General features: G+C 44.0%; 6 protein-coding genes across 6 annotated transcripts; all 6 read left to right on the top strand.

Moving 5' to 3' along the window:
* Window positions 1-474: 474 nt before the first annotated feature.
* On the top strand, window positions 475-1662 carry BRETT_003565 (uncharacterized protein; the record flags this gene model as incomplete). Its single annotated transcript, XM_041282072.1, has 1 exon — window positions 475-1662. One exon carries the CDS (start codon window positions 475-477, stop codon window positions 1660-1662), a length of 1188 nt encoding a protein of 395 aa, XP_041135911.1.
* Window positions 1663-2570: 908 nt separating this feature from the next.
* Window positions 2571-4193, top strand: BRETT_003564 (uncharacterized protein; the record flags this gene model as incomplete). The annotated part of the gene is made up of 1 exon (XM_041282071.1): window positions 2571-4193. One exon carries the CDS (start codon window positions 2571-2573, stop codon window positions 4191-4193), a length of 1623 nt encoding a protein of 540 aa, XP_041135910.1.
* Window positions 4194-4936: 743 nt separating this feature from the next.
* On the top strand, window positions 4937-5635 carry BRETT_003563 (uncharacterized protein; the record flags this gene model as incomplete). The annotated part of the gene is made up of 1 exon (XM_041282070.1): window positions 4937-5635. One exon carries the CDS (start codon window positions 4937-4939, stop codon window positions 5633-5635), a length of 699 nt encoding a protein of 232 aa, XP_041135909.1.
* A 485-nt stretch (window positions 5636-6120) lies between these two features.
* Window positions 6121-8388, top strand: BRETT_003562 (uncharacterized protein; the record flags this gene model as incomplete). Its single annotated transcript, XM_041282069.1, has 1 exon — window positions 6121-8388. One exon carries the CDS (start codon window positions 6121-6123, stop codon window positions 8386-8388), a length of 2268 nt encoding a protein of 755 aa, XP_041135908.1.
* A 1347-nt stretch (window positions 8389-9735) lies between these two features.
* BRETT_003561 (uncharacterized protein) lies at window positions 9736-12147 on the top strand (the record flags this gene model as incomplete). Its single annotated transcript, XM_041282068.1, has 1 exon — window positions 9736-12147. One exon carries the CDS (start codon window positions 9736-9738, stop codon window positions 12145-12147), a length of 2412 nt encoding a protein of 803 aa, XP_041135907.1.
* A 649-nt stretch (window positions 12148-12796) lies between these two features.
* BRETT_003560 (uncharacterized protein) lies at window positions 12797-19494 on the top strand (the record flags this gene model as incomplete). The annotated part of the gene is made up of 2 exons (XM_041282067.1): window positions 12797-14982; window positions 15009-19494. 2 exons carry the CDS (start codon window positions 12797-12799, stop codon window positions 19492-19494), a joined length of 6672 nt encoding a protein of 2223 aa, XP_041135906.1.
* Window positions 19495-19504: the final 10 nt, after the last annotated feature.

Genomic DNA, 19504 nt, shown 5'->3' with positions numbered 1-19504 from the left:
TGACGAAACAAAAAATCGGGACGTATCATTTGATTCCAGAAATCTGGGAACTTCTTAACAATTTCTTACACTTTATCCAGTATCTATTAATCATCACAAAATCAAATTTGGCTCCGAGGAACAATAGATCACTTCCTGTAACCCAAGGAAAGAAATAACAAATCGATAAGTGAAAAAAAAAAAATTTCAAACCATCCGCGGAATGTCGACACCGTGCTTGGTGTAATTCGCGGGATCTTATTATGGTTCGCATAACAATGAAAATTCAATAAATCTCCACAATTCAAATGGCTCGAGGAGAAAGAAACTTTCCGCAGATATGATGATTAGTATATGCGGCTTTAAAATATTGGACTTTTCTTCTGTAACGGAACTATATTTATACATATATTTATATACGTGTGAAATTGATCCATTTGATGGTATAGTGAAAAGTAGTACCCTTTGCCTTATTTACCAATAAAATAATCAGATATGAGCACAGAAACTAAAAAGGGAGTGATCAGTGGTAGTTTACCAGTGATCTCGGGACAATATACGGACTATAACTTCAAGTTTACAGAAGTCGAAATTCCGAATGCTAGATTTGTCAACGGTAGAAAATACCCCGTTGCAATTAAACTAACTTATACAAAAAATAATGAAGCATCTGATGATGATTCAAGGTTGTATGAAGAATTAGCTCAATTTGTCTATGATCTCTCGAAAGATTATGACACTTTTAAGACGTTAGTCAGGAAATTTGGAGCACTTGCTATAAAGGGTTTCAATAGCACTGATCCTGAGAATTTTTCGTTATTTGTTAGGAACTTTGCAAAGGGCTCAAATCTTTCTGAATTTAAGCAAAATGGTATCGCACACCCTAGAGAAGATGTGGCTAAAGGAGGTGTGACAACTGTGAACAAGACGACCGGATTTAGAAGACTTTATGCTCATCAAGAATTATGTCGTTTCAAGACCTATCCATCTATCCTTACATTTTTTGCCAAGTATCCATCAAAAACAGGAGGTGACGAGACTTTGACAAATGCCTCGGAACTCTACAACGTGGTGAAGCAAAAATATCCTGAGTTCATTGACGCCATGGCAAAGAAAGGTATCTACTTGACTCAAACCTGGCCTTTGGGTCAAAAATTACCTAATGGTAAAGTTTACAGTTGGAAATCAGAACACTCATTTGGCAGGCTCATCAAAGAAGGTGACGATCTAGAAACTCAGAAAAGGAAAGCAGGGGAAATTTGCAAAAAATATGTCTCCGAGGATTATGAATGGACTAAGGATGGAGGTATGAAAATCAATGAGCATACAAAACCTATCCGACTAGATCCTTATAACAAGGAGCCTATTATATTTGGATCAATTCCTAGTTACTACCAGAAATACAAGTGGAATTTGGAAAACATCGGCCCCAATATTCCTCCAGCGGTTACATATGATAACGGAGAGCAAATACCTCTTAAATATTTGAACTTTATCCTTGAGCAGTCTATAGAACTATCTTTTGATTACAAATTCGAGGCTGGAGATATTGTACTACTTGATAACTACACTAGTTACCATGGAAGGACTAAATATGGTGATCAACGCAGAGAGATCCTGGCTTGCTTTTTGGATGATGATGAACAAGAGAAAAAGGTTCCAATACCATTTATCTCATCATAAATAAAAGGTTCGCTCCTGCACCTGTTTAAAGTTTGTGTTTCTCATGAATTATTTTCTTGACGTTATATTTTCTTTACCTTATATTTTTGATTACTTTTTTTATACTAAATGATGAACTGAAACTTATTGATATCCTTTGATACATTCCGACCACGCATAGGTCAAAGGTCGTAAAAAAAAATACAGTTTAATGGCTTATCATTTAAACCGATCCAAGAATTCTTGGGTCCACATTTTTCTTTTTAATTTGCTGCTGCTATTATTTTGAAAGCATAAGATAATAAATCTGTCATTTAAAAATAATCATACATATAACTCTGAAAACATTATTCTCGGAATACTACTCGGTTCTTGTAAATGAACCAATCCCTAATTTAAAATTTTCCTCATGAAGAAGTAGGGCTGTGTATATTTCTTTCTTGATCTTCCGTAAGAAGAGTATGCGAGATTTCCAAAAACGCATTGTTCAAAATTCAACTGTATAGCTGTGGCGTACACATCACATATAATCCGTGTGGTCTAAGCCGGTAAGTTTTATTTAGTGGCACTACTAATAAAAGATATCGACAGAAAGTATAAAACTATGGCTTTTATGATGTACCCTTAATTTTCGGATACGATAAAGCTGTGATTTAGATAATCCACTGTTGTAAACAAAGAAAAAGAAGTGCTAACAAATGCCACTGTTTATCAAATATGCCAACCCACATCACAAACACGCCATACGCTTGAGTTCCGTAACATTCGTGATTTCATTTGAAAGGATGACTCTTGGATAGTGATTAATTTATGACAAAATGGTAATATAGGGATTACCCTTACATAAGGGCACCTTTGGACGGAAAATTGATTAGCATCCTGAAAATCATAAGGATACGAAAAAGTGGATTATACTATTAAACCCAAATATGTCCACCACAAAAAGATTTGATATTAAGAAGGTTGCCATAATTGGTGGGGGTCCTGGAGGACTTTCAACATTGAACGAACTTTTACACACTAGTAAAGATGGAACATCAACGATCACCAAGGCGACAGTGAACAACCCACTTCCAGAAAATCCTGCATTTGAGCAGATCACTGTTTTTGAACAGAATGATCATTTTGGAGGTGTGTGGAACTTCACGAAGAAAACAGATCCTCCATTTCCTGAAGGGTTGAAACAGTATTTTGATCCTGCCGGAATTAGGACCAAATTAAAGACCCCTTCCTCTAATGATTTGTTACGTACAGATAAGCAGCACCCAATAGTTCAGGATATTTCAGAAAATAAGGATGTGATTCGATACTTTTGGAGACACAGTGGTCTTTACGAGAAACTTTTTACAAACATTCCAAATCACTTGATGAGATTCTCATCGGGTTATGACGTGGAAGTTCCAAATCCAGACCCCAGATCGAAGAAGTATGCACCATTTGTTATTCACAGTGATGTTGAAGCGTACCTCGAGGAATTTGTTAAAGAGGCCAAGCTAGAGAAATACATTCGTTACAACACAGTGGTCGATAAAGTCTTCAAGAAAGATGGAAAATGGCAGATTGTATTATTACAAATAAATGAGAAGAACAAAACTATAGGTTGGTATTTAGAACAGTTTGACGCTGTGGTTGTTGCCACTGGCAGATTTAACATTCCATTCTTCCCAAAAATTGAAGGACTTCAGGATTTTGTGAATTCCAATCCTGGTGTTGTTATTCATGCAAAAGCTTTTAGAAATGAACAGGATAGAGGAACTGAGAAGGTTTTGCTCGTCGGTACAAGTGTTAGTGCTGTGGACCTTCTTCAGTACTTGATTCCCAAGTATCAAGAAGTTCATTTATCCGGTAATGTCTCTAAAGTCACAAATGTAAAAGAAACCAAGCTCGAGAAAGATGCTAATTGGACCGATCAGCTTATAGCAAACCCAAATCTTAAGGTGCATAGGCATCCAAGAATCAAGAGCTTTGAAGGTGACAAAGTTACGTTTGAAGACGGAACATCTGAACAAGGCTTTGAAAGAATTATATTTGCTACTGGATATCACATATACTATCCATTTTTGGATATACCAGAAAATGATGGCAAGGACTACGTTTCCGTTTCATCTGGTCTCGATGGAGTTAAAAATTATGCAAGAACTAAGATTGATAATCTTTATCTCTATACATTTTCGTACGGAGACCCGACCTTGGCCCATATAGGAATTGCACATAATCCTCTTTTTTTCTTGGCTTGCGAAGCAAATGCTATTGCCATAGCCGGTGTTTGGTCTAACAAGCATAAACTACCACCAAAGGAAGAACAAAGAAAATGGATTGATGGTAGATTTGTTGGAAAGAAGTCGGGTTTCCAGGTTTTCAATGAGCAAAACATACAATATTTCATTTCTGAATTATACAAGTTTTCCGCTGATGGCCGCTACAATTTCATTCCGTTAGTTAAGGGTCTTGATATTAGTGATGCTAAAGACAAGTTAAAGAAACTATTTGCCAGATTTGTCGAGGGAGGACTAGAGGAAACAAGTACTCCTGATCCGCAAACAACTGAATGAAGCATTTCATATTGAACTTCTATATTTTAAGAATTGCAGCTTTTGAGTTTTTGTTTTGACTTTTTTCGATATTTAAACGTAAATTTTTATAGGACTTAAATGTTTAGTTATGTAGTATGATTCTAATACTGATTCTTAGAGGTATGAGATATTTGTACATAACAGGGATAAGAAATTATAGTTATATTATTTCTCCTTCATGCTTTCCTGTAGCAGAATTTAATATTCCTTTGAAAAACTTGGCAGGGAACTATTTGCATATGAAATTCAATGAATCATTTCATTTCCATTATTTAATATTAGTTATTATTATGCATTTAAGATATGCTTATATTTAAGGGGTATGAGTGTTAACTACCATTGAGACAAAATGCAAGGAATGGTAGCCAAATAAAGATTCCGCAAATGAGATATTATAGTGCTTGCCAATTGAAAGTGGATGCTATTAGATATCCACAGTTGCTCGAATGAGAAAAAGGTAAATTATCTCGATTCAAAAAAAAGAACAATAGAAAGACATGAAATTGTAAATACCCTCAAAGAAACTATCTGCTGAAGATCATGAGAAGTGATACAGTGCAATATAAAAGGGCCTGTACATCCCAGATTATCTTATTCCGTTTACACGTACTGTAAAGTACGCGTGCAATTGAATATAAGTACAGCTTTGCATTAAGTTTAAAGATAAAAAGCAAAAGGATTCAGCTTCCCCTATTTTTCCAGGAATCAGAACGGATAAAAAAATGACAGCAATTATTACGAGGAATAATGATCCAAAGTCAGTTGGTACTAAGGGATCACAAACCTATCTTTACTCCTGGTCTACTACAAATGGTGTAAGACCAACAATTTTATTGGAACTTTTGGAAGCCACTTACTACTTGAATAAAGTGGATATTAGCAAGAAAATTCAAAAAGAGAAGTGGTATTTAGAGCACAATGCTAACGGAAAAATCCCAACTCTAGCATGGATTGAAGCTGATGGATCAATTACGTATGTGAACGAATCTGCTGCGATATTGCTCTTTCTCGCTGAGAAATTGGACAAAAAGAATGAGTTCAGCTTTAAAATTGGTTCGTTAGAGTACTACGAGGATATAGAATGGCTTTTCTTTGTACTCTCTGGATTAGGACCAAACAAAAGTAACTGGAAGTATTTCTCTACCTTGCCAGTCAAAAATGATAGTGCAATTAAGAAATATAGAGATGAACTACTAAGAAATCTTGGCGTAGTCAATACTAGGCTTCAAAGAAATGGAACAGGATATCTTGTTGGAAAACATATTGGGCTTGCAGATATTGCTCTTTATCCTTGGATCCGAAAGGAGCAATTGCCAGGTCTCGAAAAGGAGATTGAGCAGTTCCCATACGTAAAGAAATGGATTAAATCCTTTGATGACAATGCTAACGTCCAAAAAGGTTATTCTGTTTTCAAACAGTAAATATTGTTTGACTCCGGATATTTAAAAATTTAGAGAGATATATTGTATATTGTATAAATTTGAATCTAGTGAGTAGCATATTAAGATTAGGTAATTTTGCATGTAAAGAAGGCAGTGTAGACCTTAAAACCAGCTGTGGCGTTTTTGCCTGTCTAAGAGAAGAAAAGCTTGGAATTTGTGGCAGACTCCATACTTCAAAAAGAGTTGATATAGTTAACTATTAGATTGTATAATGGCAGACACACGAAATATCAAATGACTAGAAATGCGTTTTTTGGTTGAAATTCTAGTGGGCTTATCTCTTAATTTGTGGTGATGTTTTCCATCTCACATAAAAGGTATATACATGCTTTAATGGCCAAATTATGGATTGGGGCTAAATTGGAGGGAAACAATATTCTTGTCGTTTTCCTTTTTCAGATCATTGTACTCTGATAGATATACCTTTTAAAATGGGAACAGGCCATCAGATAAAAAAGCGCAAAATGAGAAAAGCAGCATACAGTTGTGATCGATGCAAGTCCAAGAAAAGAAAATGTGTTCGTCAAATTGAAGTGGGTCAAAACGCTTTTGTGGAGACATTTGATGTCGCATATCCTTGTATGGAATGCATAAAGGCAAAAGCCCTTTGTCATACATCCCTCTCAGAGAGGAAATATATTATTGATGAAGGTAAACTCAATACAAATTTAAGAAAAGAAAGAGAATCCATAGGTAATCTAGACGTTGCACCGACACCATTTACTGGAACGTTGCAGACTACTCCTAAGGATTTCTCCCCCATATCATACAAATACTCTGATAAAAGCGATGCTATTTCCACATGTGACATTGTGGATGACGCCTCTTCAAATGATTCTCGCCGAGAAACTTCTTCATCAACTGAGTATAATAGCAGGACATCAATATCATACTCTCTAGATTCAGTTCGAAACATGCTTTCAGTAGCGCAAAGGCAATTGCATGATGAATCTACGGAGGCACGACTGACAATTGATGGAGAAGGCCATACACATTATGCCAATTTATTGTGTTCATCAACTATTCAGAAAAGTATATACAAAATGGTTAAAGGAAAAGGTAACCTCAATTTGGAAGAGAACCCTAAGAACCCATTTTTAGATAACTTGGTGAAAGACGTCAAAATTGATGAATATTCGTGTGGTATTACAAGACAGGATACGGATCCATGTGTGAAACTTTTCTTCGATCGTGTTTACCCTACTTGTCACTATTTTGATCAAAACCAATTTTCAAGATCATACGAATTATATTGGCTAAAGTTTAAATTTAAAAACATTAGTGTTATTAAGTCAAAAATCACACTAGATATAACGAAAGAAGGTATATTATATCTTGTTTGGTTGATAGGTAATTTGGCAGTTAAAAGTGACAGTCAAAAGAATTCACGTGTAAAGGGTACTCATTTTGCAGCTCAAGTAGAAGGCAATTATTTACAGCTTATTAACAAGATCCTTCCCATTGCGATATTGAAGCCGTGTGTCTCCGGTGTACAGTTTCTCTCTCTTTATGGCATGTACTTAGAGATGACCGATTCTGTTCAAAATGCGTATTATGTCATCGAAATAGCTGTTGCGCAGGCATTATCATTAGGTTTGAACAAGGATATAATATCTTCCATTCCGAGCTTTGATTTGCGGAAACAAAAGACGTACTCATATATTTGGTGGTCGCTTTTTTGTAAAGAAGTGTTGTTATGCAACTTATTAAAGCGACGGAGCACTGTAAATCTAACAGATTGCACAGTTAAATTTCCTGATTCATATGGAACATTTTCAAATGATATAGAATACTGGAAGGAGCCCGATGACTATAACGAATATTTTGGGAGCATTTGCAAGCTTCACATGATCTTATACAGAATTTTGAATTTACATCTCCTTATTTCATCTCCAAACCGGAACGCCCCCACAAAGGAAGATATTTATGACGCAACACATATCAGAAATGATTTATTATCATGGAAACATTCTCTTTCCCCCCGTTTGAATGATGTGTTTAACTTTGGAGCCAATTATTCATCTCATTACAAAATTTTCCTTCATCTATGCTTTCATAATTTTTTTGCAAGTTTGGGCCTTCCATTTTTGCTCATGATTCTTAGGACTATTCGGTCTGATTATAAGCTCAGAATTCCTGCAAAGAATCCGGTCATGTTATATTTCACTTCGGCAATCAATTGTTCAAAACAACTTTACAATATTGTTAATTATGAGTACGTTAATCATATTTTCAATGGATCTATTTATACAGATATAAACATTTTATATGACGGTGTGATAGTTCTTACAATTGCCAAACTCATCCTTTCCAACAAAAGCATGCCTAATATTCTAGACACGAAAATGCTAAAAGCAAAAAAAAATATTACTCTTGAAAGTATACAAGATATGCTAAAAAAAATTAGAGATCTCAACCTGAAGCTTTCATGTTTCACGCATGGAACGATGAACTCTGTCAGTGGTTTAATCGAGAGCCTTCTGGAAGCAGTTGATACTTCTGTTTCAAGTAATGAATTATTGACCACTGAGAAGCACTTAGTGGAAAGACCAACGTGTAAGAATGAAAGGTATCATAAGAATGAAATTTTACCTTTAGGAGAAAAGAATATTGAAAATTATGTTGATCCCTTAGACAATTTTCCAAGTGATGATGATCAATTCTTTGATGAAATTTCGGCTGATCTAAATAACCAAGAGACGGAAATTAATTTTTTTGGCAGATTCAAATAAACGCATCCAATTAACTTATTATTATATCTCTGCACGTTTGTTACTTTAAAGGTGACATCACATTCTATCTGATAATAACCATTTCATTACATTGAAGAACAGGATATCGAATCATCAATAAGTTTGTAAGAGTTTAGACACTGGCAGTAATCCCAATTAGGAAATTCGTTTTTCTAACGAATAATTTTTTGTTGCATGCCAAGGATTGGATTTTAAGCTTTGATTCGAATTAAAAAGCATAAAGATGGTAAAACAATTATGTAATTTAAGAGTATAGCTATTGTTACTTTATTTTCTGACAATCAATCATGTGTTAAAGTTAGTGTTACGAGATTAGTGTAGTATTTCAATATTTATTGTAGTACTTGTACATAGCATTTAGTATAGACACTAGAGGATGCCTCATCTTTATATAGTGGACATCCTTCTTCTTATACAACAATGTAAACAATAGACCTTGTTCTACTCAGAACTTTATTGTTCTATACTTCAATTGTTCTGAAATCAACTGAGCTCAACGCATAGTGGAAATTAATGCAGTGTACGTAAAGAAGATATATATTTATTCTGATATTCAATTATCGATGGCATTTATTTCCTGAGTCTAGTATTGAGTATCATAAGAAGCCTTTAAATATAGAAGTTAATAGTTTTCTACTCTTTAGCAATTGGTCCGGGTTATATGGAACCAATGTTAAAGTTAGTGTTACCAGATTTATATAGTGTTTCGATATTTATTGTAGTATATAATAGATAGTATATATAATGATAGACAAAAGGGAATATCTTCACTTTATATAGATGTGGTTCTCGTATTGATCAGATGATATAACAATACCAACTTCACTTACTTGAACTCCATTGTTCGAGAGCTACATTGTTTTGACAACCAAATCTAGTTTAAAATAGCACAAATGTAAACGTTAGACCAATTGAATGCCTTTATTAAGACATGTAAAAGTACCTTACATGTTCTGAATTGATAAAAAATAACCTCTATTTGATGATTTATAAGAAACATATTGAACATTTGTTCTTTGACCATTTGGACTAAGCTTTCTTATAATTGATATGACCATTTCTGAAAGAAAAATGGATTCATTGATAATATAATTTGCTAATTTTGATATGGTAAGGTAACTCATATGCCTATAAATTTAAAACTTAAATATTACAAAACCGAACAATCCTTGTTGAAAATGAAAAAAAACAGCAGAAAAAAATTGCTTGATGCAGTTAATCCGAGCGAGGGTGGTCGTCATAACTGAAATTACGTTTTTAATGTCTCCTAAAAAGTTGTAATTGATCATTTGAATTGGCAAAGAAAGGTTGTGTGGTGGCACAAGAATGGGATTATTTAAAAAGTTGAAAGGTAGAGTCGAAGAGACACTTGAGGAATTGAATATCAATGAACGTCCAAGATACCAACAACCAATATATAGTTCAGGATACCAACAACCAATCGGACAGAACTTGGCGCCGGCTATTCCGGAAAGGGACTATTACAACTGTAACAATAATAGTGGCAGCAATCGTAATGGTGGTAACCATAATAATTATAATAGCGGTGAGCAGCTGAACAATGTGAAGGGTCAAGGAAATTCAGGTAATGGAAAAGTGGATGATTTGTTTAGCGAGCCAATATCATTGGATGGCCCAGTTTCGCAGATCCCATCTTCAAACAACCATCCAGTTCCACTTCCAGAGTTTTATCAGCAGAAGGGACCAATCGAAACGAACAACTTCTACGGAAATATGCTTGTGGAAAAGCAAAACTTACCAGTTTGGACTCATCCTTACAGTTTGTGGAAATGTGACGATGATCAGTTCTGGGGTCTTGCCGTTTCCTGCACCACGGCCAGCCAGCGGGTTTTTGGTGATGATCCCAACTCAAATCCGTGCAAGTACTTTTTTTCGCCGGTTGGGATCTGCTCGATTTCTCTAGGAGCGTCTGAATTTCAGTGTGGAATCAGATTTAGAATTGGGGAATGTAAACGATTCAGCTGCGGTGTGGAATTCACTGCTGCAAGCGGTGGAAATTCTGGCAAGATGACCTCGAAACTTGTCCAAGGTATGGGTCTCATAACTGCACTCTATTCAGGAAACATCCATCCCAGAATTACGAGCAAAGTGGGTTTCCAAAGGCTGGATCCCAAAGGAAGAACTGCAAATGGACTCTACAAGTTTATCCTAACACTATTCGATTCATCCAAATGGGTGCTTTTTTCGAACATGGACGCATTTAGTTTGAGAAATGCCAATTGCATTGAGTCATCTTCTTTTCAGAATAGTGCCATCATTCAGGTGGGAAGAGTTCCCAAGAACGGCGATGAGGGTGCCTATGATTTGGCTGCTGGTGCCTATGTTGAGGATGTGACACTTTCTGGAAATGTAGGTAACCAGAACAATGCACAGTACAGCTTTAATTACAGAATTGGAGGTAGATCGAGTTCAGGAAAGGTTGTGCAATGGGCATTACCTCATCAATATCACTCTGCAGACAAATGTATGAGTAGTGAACGCATCTCGAATGCTGAGCTAGACTCCACGTGCAAAGGTGTGATGTGGGCATATCTAACAAAGCGGTTTGTGATGAATGAGCGATTGCCACCCCAGGAATTGCAGTTCGATCCATATGTTGAGGGTAAAGGATGCACTGGGTACTCAGAGCAGGCGATAAGGAGAATCAGGGAGGTCGCAAGCCGAGAAATAGACTCGTTTGATGTGGTCAACGCGTCCAACACAGACTCGATGTACACGTCAGGAAAAATCCTTGATAAAGGGGCATTCATGTTGTACGTGGCCGGATTCGTGCTTAAGGACGAGCAGTTGGCGAGAAAGCAGCTTTTGAAGATGAAGCAGGCATTTTCAAGGTTCATACAGAACAAACAGCAGGCTCCATTAGTGTACAACAGCACATGGAAGGGAATAGTGAGCTCGGCAGGATTGAAAGATGGAAATTTCTACTGTGACTTTGGCAACTGCTTCTACAACGATCACCACTTCCATTACGGCTATCATATCCATGCAGCATCCCTAGTGGCACTAGCTGACCGCAAGTACGGTGATAACACATTCTTGAACGAGTGCAAGGACTGGGTTAACACCTTGGTGAGAGATGTTTGCAACCCGAGTGAGAAAGACAGATATTTCCCAGTATTCAGATCGTTTGACTTCTTCAACGGCCACAGCTTTGCAAACGGGCTGTTTGCACACGGAGATGGAAAAGATGAAGAGTCGTCGAGTGAAGATTATCACTGCTACTACGGTGTGAAGCTGTGGGGAAGAGTTATTGGAAATGTGCAGTTGGAGCAGTTGGGATCGCTAATACTTGCCATTGAGCGCCGAGCAATGAACTTATACATGCTTTACTCGAGTGACAACGATGTGGTGCCGGCGAATTTCAAGGCGAATAAGGTGTCTGGCATATTATTTGAGAATAAAATCGACCATGCTACTTACTTTGGGATGAATAAGGAGTTTATTCACGGGATCCACATGATTCCAATCACGCCAATGTCGAATTACATGAGAAAGACGAGGTTTGTGAGGGAGGAGTGGGAGCAGATGAGGTTGGGAGAGTTGGTGAGGGGCATTGATTCAGGATGGAAGGGGCTTTTGTACTTGAATTCGGCCGTAATCGAACCAGGGGAAGCATGGAAATTTTTCAATGATGAGAATTTCCAGGATGCATGGTTGGACAACGGGATGTCGCGGACTTGGTGTCTGGCATATTGTGCCGGGATGGGAGGGATATAAGGCTTATAGAGGTATAGATAAAAGTAATATTAGGAGAAAGTTGGGTAGGATAAGTAAGGGTCGAGAATAATCGGGAGTGTGCTCTGAGTGAAAAAAATGAGAGAATGGAAAAATGAAAAAGTGAGAATGCAAAGATGGACGAGAAAATTGCGGGGCAGCAAATGCAGGAAAAACGGTGGAAGGAGCGCAAAAAATAGAGAGGCAGCTTTTTCGACTCGCCACCCCGCGATAAAAAATGGATCGAGGCAAAATATAAAAGCTGGCCCAAGTGCAGATCGAGGTGAGGTGTATAGGAAAGCAGTAGAGCTCTATGCAGAGTTTTATGTGTAGTGTAGGCATAGTGTTTTGGCATAGCATTTTAGGCATTATTTTAGACGGTTAGGTGTTGTTTAGGTATTATTTAGGAATTGCTTTAGATATTGTTTAGGTATTGTTTAGACATTATTTTAGGAATTGCTTCAGATATTGTTTTAGGCATAGTGTGTATTTGACGCCAGTTAGCAATTGCAGACTGAATTTGTCACGGAGCTGTACTTAAAGATATTTGTGAGAAGTGAAGTGAGGTGAAGTGAATTGGAAAGTGAAGTGAAGTGAAACTAATTGCAGCTGATTACACATTGTTGAGAATACATCAGTGATTGCACCAATCATGACAGACAGAGGCAGATTCGTGCACAGGGGAGGCGAACATACCCCCGGGATGTATCCACCCCGGGACTCGGCCCCAATGTCAAGGTCTATATCGGCAGTGTCGCTATCGAGAGGAAGCTCAGCGGCAGCATTCGGCATGCCGGATCCACGGAGGCCGTTCAGCCCCGGGCCGAACCGCGAGGAGGCCAACATGGAGATGCAGCGGCTGAATAGGTACCACTTGAACATTTCGGAAGATGACAACGAGGCGAGAAGGCAGCAGCAGAGCCGGGAGTCTGTTTTCTATGCCACGAAGACGAAGAAAGACGTGAGGCCCGAGCAATTGCTCCCGTATCGGACGGAGAGCATCAGGGAGCAGTACCGGTATCTTTGCCACATCGTGACACACATCTACATGGCGATCAAGTCGCTTGACTTGAAGAGCAACATCTCGATCAGCGTTGGGGACTTGGACCGGGCGCGGGCCGAGCTGATGAGGGGTGTTGGAGAGGGAGACGGGCAGGAGAGAGGCGAAAATGAGGAAAAACAGGGCCTGGATGCTGAAGGGGAGCGGTTCGAGACCCTCATGCACACGGAAAGCGAGGCTGAGGAGGACGACCAGGAGGAGGACTCGTCGGATTCGTTCTACGAGTCGGACCTGGAGTCGGAGGACGAGGATGCGAGTGTTTTTGCATCGACACCGGTGTCGAAGGTGGACAAGCAGTCGGCGTCGGTGATCAGCCTCAAGTACTGGACCAAGGAGTTGAAGAACTTGCTGACGATCGGTGTGGCGGTGCCCGGAAGGCTGTGCGTGTCCCTGATCAAGGTGTTTTACGCGGTGGTGCTGTCGCGGGGCCAGAGTGTGGACATCGGGTTCTACACGGAGGTGGTAGTGGCTTTGATGCGCGAGAAGGATGTGCTCCGGGAGCTGGGGTTGCGTTTGGACTGGCGGCCGATCTACCAGGAGCTCTCCGGGGGCCTGGTGGGGCCGAACGAGTCGGGCCATGTGGCAGATGAGTTGCGGATGAAGCGGCTGGTGCGGTTTTCGCTGGCCGTGAGCAGCTTTTTCGAGCCGGGCAGCATCGGGCAGGTTGTGGAGCTGATTCTGGCCCGGTACAGCAGCCAGACGATCTCGCCGTCGTTTGTGCAGATGGCGGTATTGCTGCCGGTGGTGTTCAAGAGGCCGGTGAGTGGTACCATGGATACTCCCGCGTACGATGCAGGCGACATAAGGCACTACCTGCCGGTGCTTTTCAGCTGCTGGGCCACGCAGCAGTCCAGCCGCGAGATCGGTAGCCTCGTGTCCGTGGTGGCCAACATCGCCCAGCAGGCGTTGGCCGAGGGTTCGCGGCACCCGGAGCTCGTGCACCTGGGCAAGTACGGCATCTTCACCCGGCAGCAGTTCGCCATGCTGCTGAACCTGCTCGCGGTGTCCTGCCGGTCCCCCGCGGACGAAAAGCAGTCCAAGTACCTCAAGCTGCTTGTGGACATCGCCGTGCACTCGTTGACTGCCCGCTTTGTGCACTCCGAGTCCGGCGTGTTGGACCTGCTGCGGACCTTCATCGGGTCCATCACCACGCTCGTCCACCCTTCAAACAGCGGTGTGTGGTCCACAGGGCTCTCCCGCGTGGTCAAGCGGCTCGCCACCGCGTACCACCGCCGGCTGCTGCAGGAGAGGGTCGACAAAACACTCGTGGCACGGTACGCGGACGATTACTCGGGCCTCCCGCTGCAGTACCGGCTCTCTGACGAGCTCACTGCCGCCTACATCGACATGCTTCTGCCAGTTATCATGCTAGGTGTGCAGTCCAAGGCCCCGGGCCAGCGGAGGAGGTACATCGCGTCTCTACAGACTCTCTGCTTCATTTCCCCGCACCGTGTTTTGGACACCGTGTTGTTGGACATCTACAGCTCGTTTGGGTCTGTGAATTCCACACATCGCATAAACGTCATTTTGCGGGAGGTCACTGCCCTTGCCCGGTACATGGTGCAGCTGCCCGTCTACCGGGTGCACGTGCCCCGGCTTCTGTCGATGCTTGTGCCCGGCATCGACTCCAACGACCCGGATAAGACCATCTTGACCATCGGCCTGGTGAAATTGGTCTGCCTGGTGGTGCCGTTCGCGGACCTCTCAGCCGGCCGGGGGGACGGGGGGGCCCTCGCGCTGGATTTCACCGCGCGCCACGTGAGATATTTGGAGGGGGAGTTTTACGGGGGGAGAAAAATGGAAGTGAGAAAAGTGAGAAGGAGAAAAATAAAAATGAGGAGAAAAGTGAAAAAAGGGAGGAAAAAAATGAGGAAAAGAATCACACTGATTCCCCCCCTCCCTCCTTCCCCTACTCCCCACAAGAAGAACTCAATGCCCTAAAAAGTGCTTCCTCGGCCTTCCCCGAATTCGCAAGGCAGTTCTGCAGAAGCTGCTTCAAGTACTTGGAGTATTCACCAGACGTCGAATCAGACGACGGGGTCGAAACCAGGGCCTCCGTGTTGATCCCACAGGCGTTCGACGCACTCGTCGAGTCGATCGACGACTCCCTCTTCCAAATCGTCGCCGACGAATTCTTCGCTTACGTTAGCACCCACGTCAAGCATCCTGTCGCGGTCATTTTTTCCAACATTGCCGAACTTTTGGTGCGTCGGGACCCGGCAGCACTCCTCCACAAGCTCTACGGGTACCTCCTCCGGCAGATCCGGCGGGAGATCGCCGTCGGAGCCGGTGTTTCGCGCGGCCAGCACGTGCTGAACAAGGATGCCTCGCTAGTTTGGTATCTGAAGCTGCTTTGTGGTGTGTGTCTTGGTGCCGGAGGCCACCTTGTGCCTCTGCTTGGTGACCTGCTGCAGCTCCTCACTAAGGACACCGTCAACTTGCGCGGCGAGGCCTCCTACAGCGTCAGCATGCTTGCAAACTCCGTTTTTACTGCTGTTTCCTGCGTGAGACCACTTGAAAGGCGGCTCATCTCGCCCGACTGGCTCGAAAAACACGGCGGACACGTCACGGAGGCCTGCTGGGGTGCGTTCCAGTTCGATCCGTACCGTTTCGACGCGTCGAACTTGCAATTCCGCTGGTACCAGCCGTCGGCTGCAGAAATCGACCCTTTGGTGGATGGCTTCGACAAGGTCATCGATTCCAGCATCCACAGCATAGACACGCTTCTAAGCGACGTGGAAAGGGGCAACAGACTGCCCTTGGACACCGTCGATCGACTCAGCCACCACGTCAACATCCTCGACGGCTCCGTTGCTGGAATCTGCACTCTTTTCGACCCCTCCTTTAAACCACACACACTTGAACCGGCAAAGGTACTCAGCCGCCGGGTCGGGCCGCGGGCTGACTGGGGGTCCGAGTACAGTTCCAGATCAAATTCCCAATCCAACTTGTTGCCGATTTCCCACTCCAATTCGCAGTCCAACTTGTTGCAGTCGCAGTCCATCTCCGCCCTCCCATCGACCGCATCTCTCGCGTCCATCGTCGCAGACTCCGCCGAGGCTCCAGCCTTGCCCGCCGGTGCCACTTTCGAGTCTGCTGTGACGGAAGTAGAGGACGAGAACGAGGACGACACCGTGTCAGACGCGCCGATCGACGTGCACATGCCGCCCGACTCCGCGACGCCCACCGGCGCGTCGACTCCAGCGTCGCTTACGGCGGGTGCTGGTGAGTTCGAGTCGATCGACGCGTCGCTCACCCGCCGCTCCCCCGGCTTGTACAGCTTCGGCTACTACTTCGAGGGCAACACGTTTACGCGTCTCTCAGATCCATCTTACGTGAAATTGCACGCGGCACGCGAGCGCGTCGGACACGCGTTGCACCGGTTGGCGGCGGCGGTGTCTGGCACCGACGCGTCGATCGACCTCCTTGGTGAAGTCATCCAGGCGATGAGCGACTGGCTCAAGAACTGCGGGTACTTCAGCACGAACAACCCGGTGCTCATCGACAACATGCATTTGGCGGGGATGTTGGATTTTGCCGGTGTCAACAGCCCCTTCACACGGTCTGTTTTTGGTGCAAGGGCGGCCGTCTACCACTGCAATAGGACGAGTCTTTCTCGGTGTACGAGACTTCCAACGGCCACCGACAAGCTTCTCATTCGGGATCTAGTGCAGCTTGCAGCATCGAGCTATGCAGTGACTTCATACCACGCGAGTAGTGTGTTGTGTTCGGCATTATCGAAGATCATGAACTGTACGTACTTGGTGTTTGGCATTTTCAAGGAGTGGGATTCGGCGTTGGCCAACCGCGACCAGGACAAGCTTCGCAACGTGTTGCGTGTGTTCTCTCTGCGGAAGTTCCGCGGCTTGGCCGAGAAAAACAGCCACTACTTGAGGCGGTACGAGGACTTGCTTGTGCGATCGGTGGAATTCGATGAGTACCACACCACAACTTTGGCCTTGAAGCTCTACGGGTCGATCCGTAAGTACGTCCGGGTTCCCTGCGAGGTGTGCGAGATGAATTTCGAGCTTGTTGAGTCGATCCGGCCGCCGGATCCCGACGTCGACACCAGAATTCGCGTTTTGAAGCTCGCAAAGGACACCAAGAAGAAGATGTATTTGGGCCTGGTGTCGCGGCTCATGTCTAGGACTTTGCGGCGGACTTCTGGCCACATGTACTGGAAGTTGAGGTTGAGTGCATTGGAGATGGTGTCTTCTTTACAGACACACTTCGAGGTCCCGCTCAGCCCAGAAATCCTCAAGGTATTGGCCAAATCCGTCAACGGCATCCACCCGGCCCTTTCCAAGAAATGCGTCATCTGGATTGCATCCATATTGGACGTCGTGTCCACAAAGGGGCTCTATAAATACGATCTCGGCAAGATTTTGTGCGTCAAACCGCCGGAACCGGGCATCGTGCCGTTGGATTCCATCCAAAACGGCGCCTTCTCAAACCCAGACGCCTTCTTTGCTGAAATGCACGACTTCAGGAATCCGAAATTCTTCCTCGACAGCCGTTTCTGGGTCCCGACGCTGTGCTGGGACCCGCACCAATTCGACGTCGTCGACGCGTCGTTCGACCGCACCTCGCTTGGCCTTGGCCTTAGTCCCGCCGATCGACGCGCCGTCCGCCGCTTCGGCCACCTCGTCTCCCGTCACTGGGTCACCCAGATCTTGCAGTTGCACATCCAGGAGTCGGAGTCTAACACAGCCTTCCTCCCCGGCATGGCCTACTTTGTCTGCTCGCTCTGCGTGCTCTCCTTCCACGGATACACGCCGAATTTCCACCATGAGCAATTTTTCGACATTCTCGGCTCTCTCTACAAGAAAGACGATAAGGCCACCCACCTCGCGGCTGCTGAGGTCTACGCGGGGCTGCTTTTGTCCTGCCGGGTCCACAGGGACCATCTTGCGGCTATAGACGGCAAGATCGCGGGCCAGCTGGCGGCAATCATTAAATCGGACATTTCCCAGTCCACCGTCAACATCTGGAAGATTTTCTGCTGGTGGCTTCCAGCCCATTTTGACATGCGGAGATCCCCGCAACTAGTTCACACAATCTGTAGCTTTGAGATCGACCGGGACGGTGCTTCATCGCCCTTTGCCACTTTTACGAGGCTTACTTTGCTCAAGGCGTACATGTCGTCCACTTTGAACACCTACCACTGCTTCCCGGACACCATCCGGCAGCTTTTCAGCTCTCTCTCGCACCCGTACCACATTGTGGCCGACCGGGTCGCGTCTCTGCTTTTTGACTGTCTCCTCTATACCTCCACCAGAACATTTTCGGCCTTCTCCGGCCTCCTGGAGGCCAACATCAAAGTCCCAGGCGGCCGCGGAATCTACCCTTACGCTATGGACGCGACTTTCGACGCATGCCTCTCCGAGTACATGGACAAAATCCACAAACTAAGGCCCACAGTCGACGGGAAGGGCCCCCAGGAGATCGCATCCAGCGACTACATGTATGCCGTGCGAGGATTGCACTTTTTTGTGCTGTACGCATTGAAAACATCACACGGTGACCTGCTCTACCCTTACTTGAAGAGCCACATCATCCCTCTCATCCTCGACTTGGACAATATGAAGGATGCCTGCAAGCTCCTCAACATCAACACCACCCTCACCTTGTATCTCATCGCATCCACGCGGTACACGGACCCGGAGATCGCCGAGATATCGGACGTGCTCTGCAACCACCCAATCATCGCCAACCCGTCGCTTTCGCAGTCTTTGCAGCTCGTGTCACTCACCCAGGCTTTCTACATGGTCAGATTCCTCGTCTTATCCGACTCTCAGAGGGACATGTTTGCCAACCGCTGCATTTCCTTCCTATACGACGAGCATCTCGAGGTCAGAGAGAGGGCATCTGCCTTCTTTACGCTCCTCGTGCACTCTTATCCGGCCTCCCACGAGGAAATCTTCATCCACGGCTGCATCAAGCGCTTCCGCCGGCTCATCAAGGCCTACCGCCGGCAGCTCAAGCACGAGCGGCACATGAAACCGTCAACTTCCCAGATTTCTCAGTTGCACGGTGCCACTTTGGGCCTCGGCTCTCTCATTGAAGCCTTCCCTTACACCACTCCTCCTCCTCATTGGATGCCCAAGGTCTTGTCCACTTTGGCCAACAAATGCTCTTCTATCGATGGAATCGTCGGCCGCACTGCAAAGGACATCTTGAGCAAATTCAAGAAAACCAGACAGGACACCTGGCACATCGACTCCAAGTTTTTCACCCCGGAGCAGTTGGAGGACCTTGAGGGTGTTTTGTGGAAGTCCTACTTCATCTGAATGCGCCTTG

Source organism: Brettanomyces bruxellensis, chromosome 6 (genome assembly GCF_011074885.1).
Source record: "Brettanomyces bruxellensis chromosome 6, complete sequence".
NCBI classification, from domain to species: domain Eukaryota; kingdom Fungi; phylum Ascomycota; class Pichiomycetes; order Pichiales; family Pichiaceae; genus Brettanomyces; species Brettanomyces bruxellensis.
Note: the sequence above shows the minus strand (reverse complement) of the source record. Positions and strands in the feature narration are given on the sequence as shown.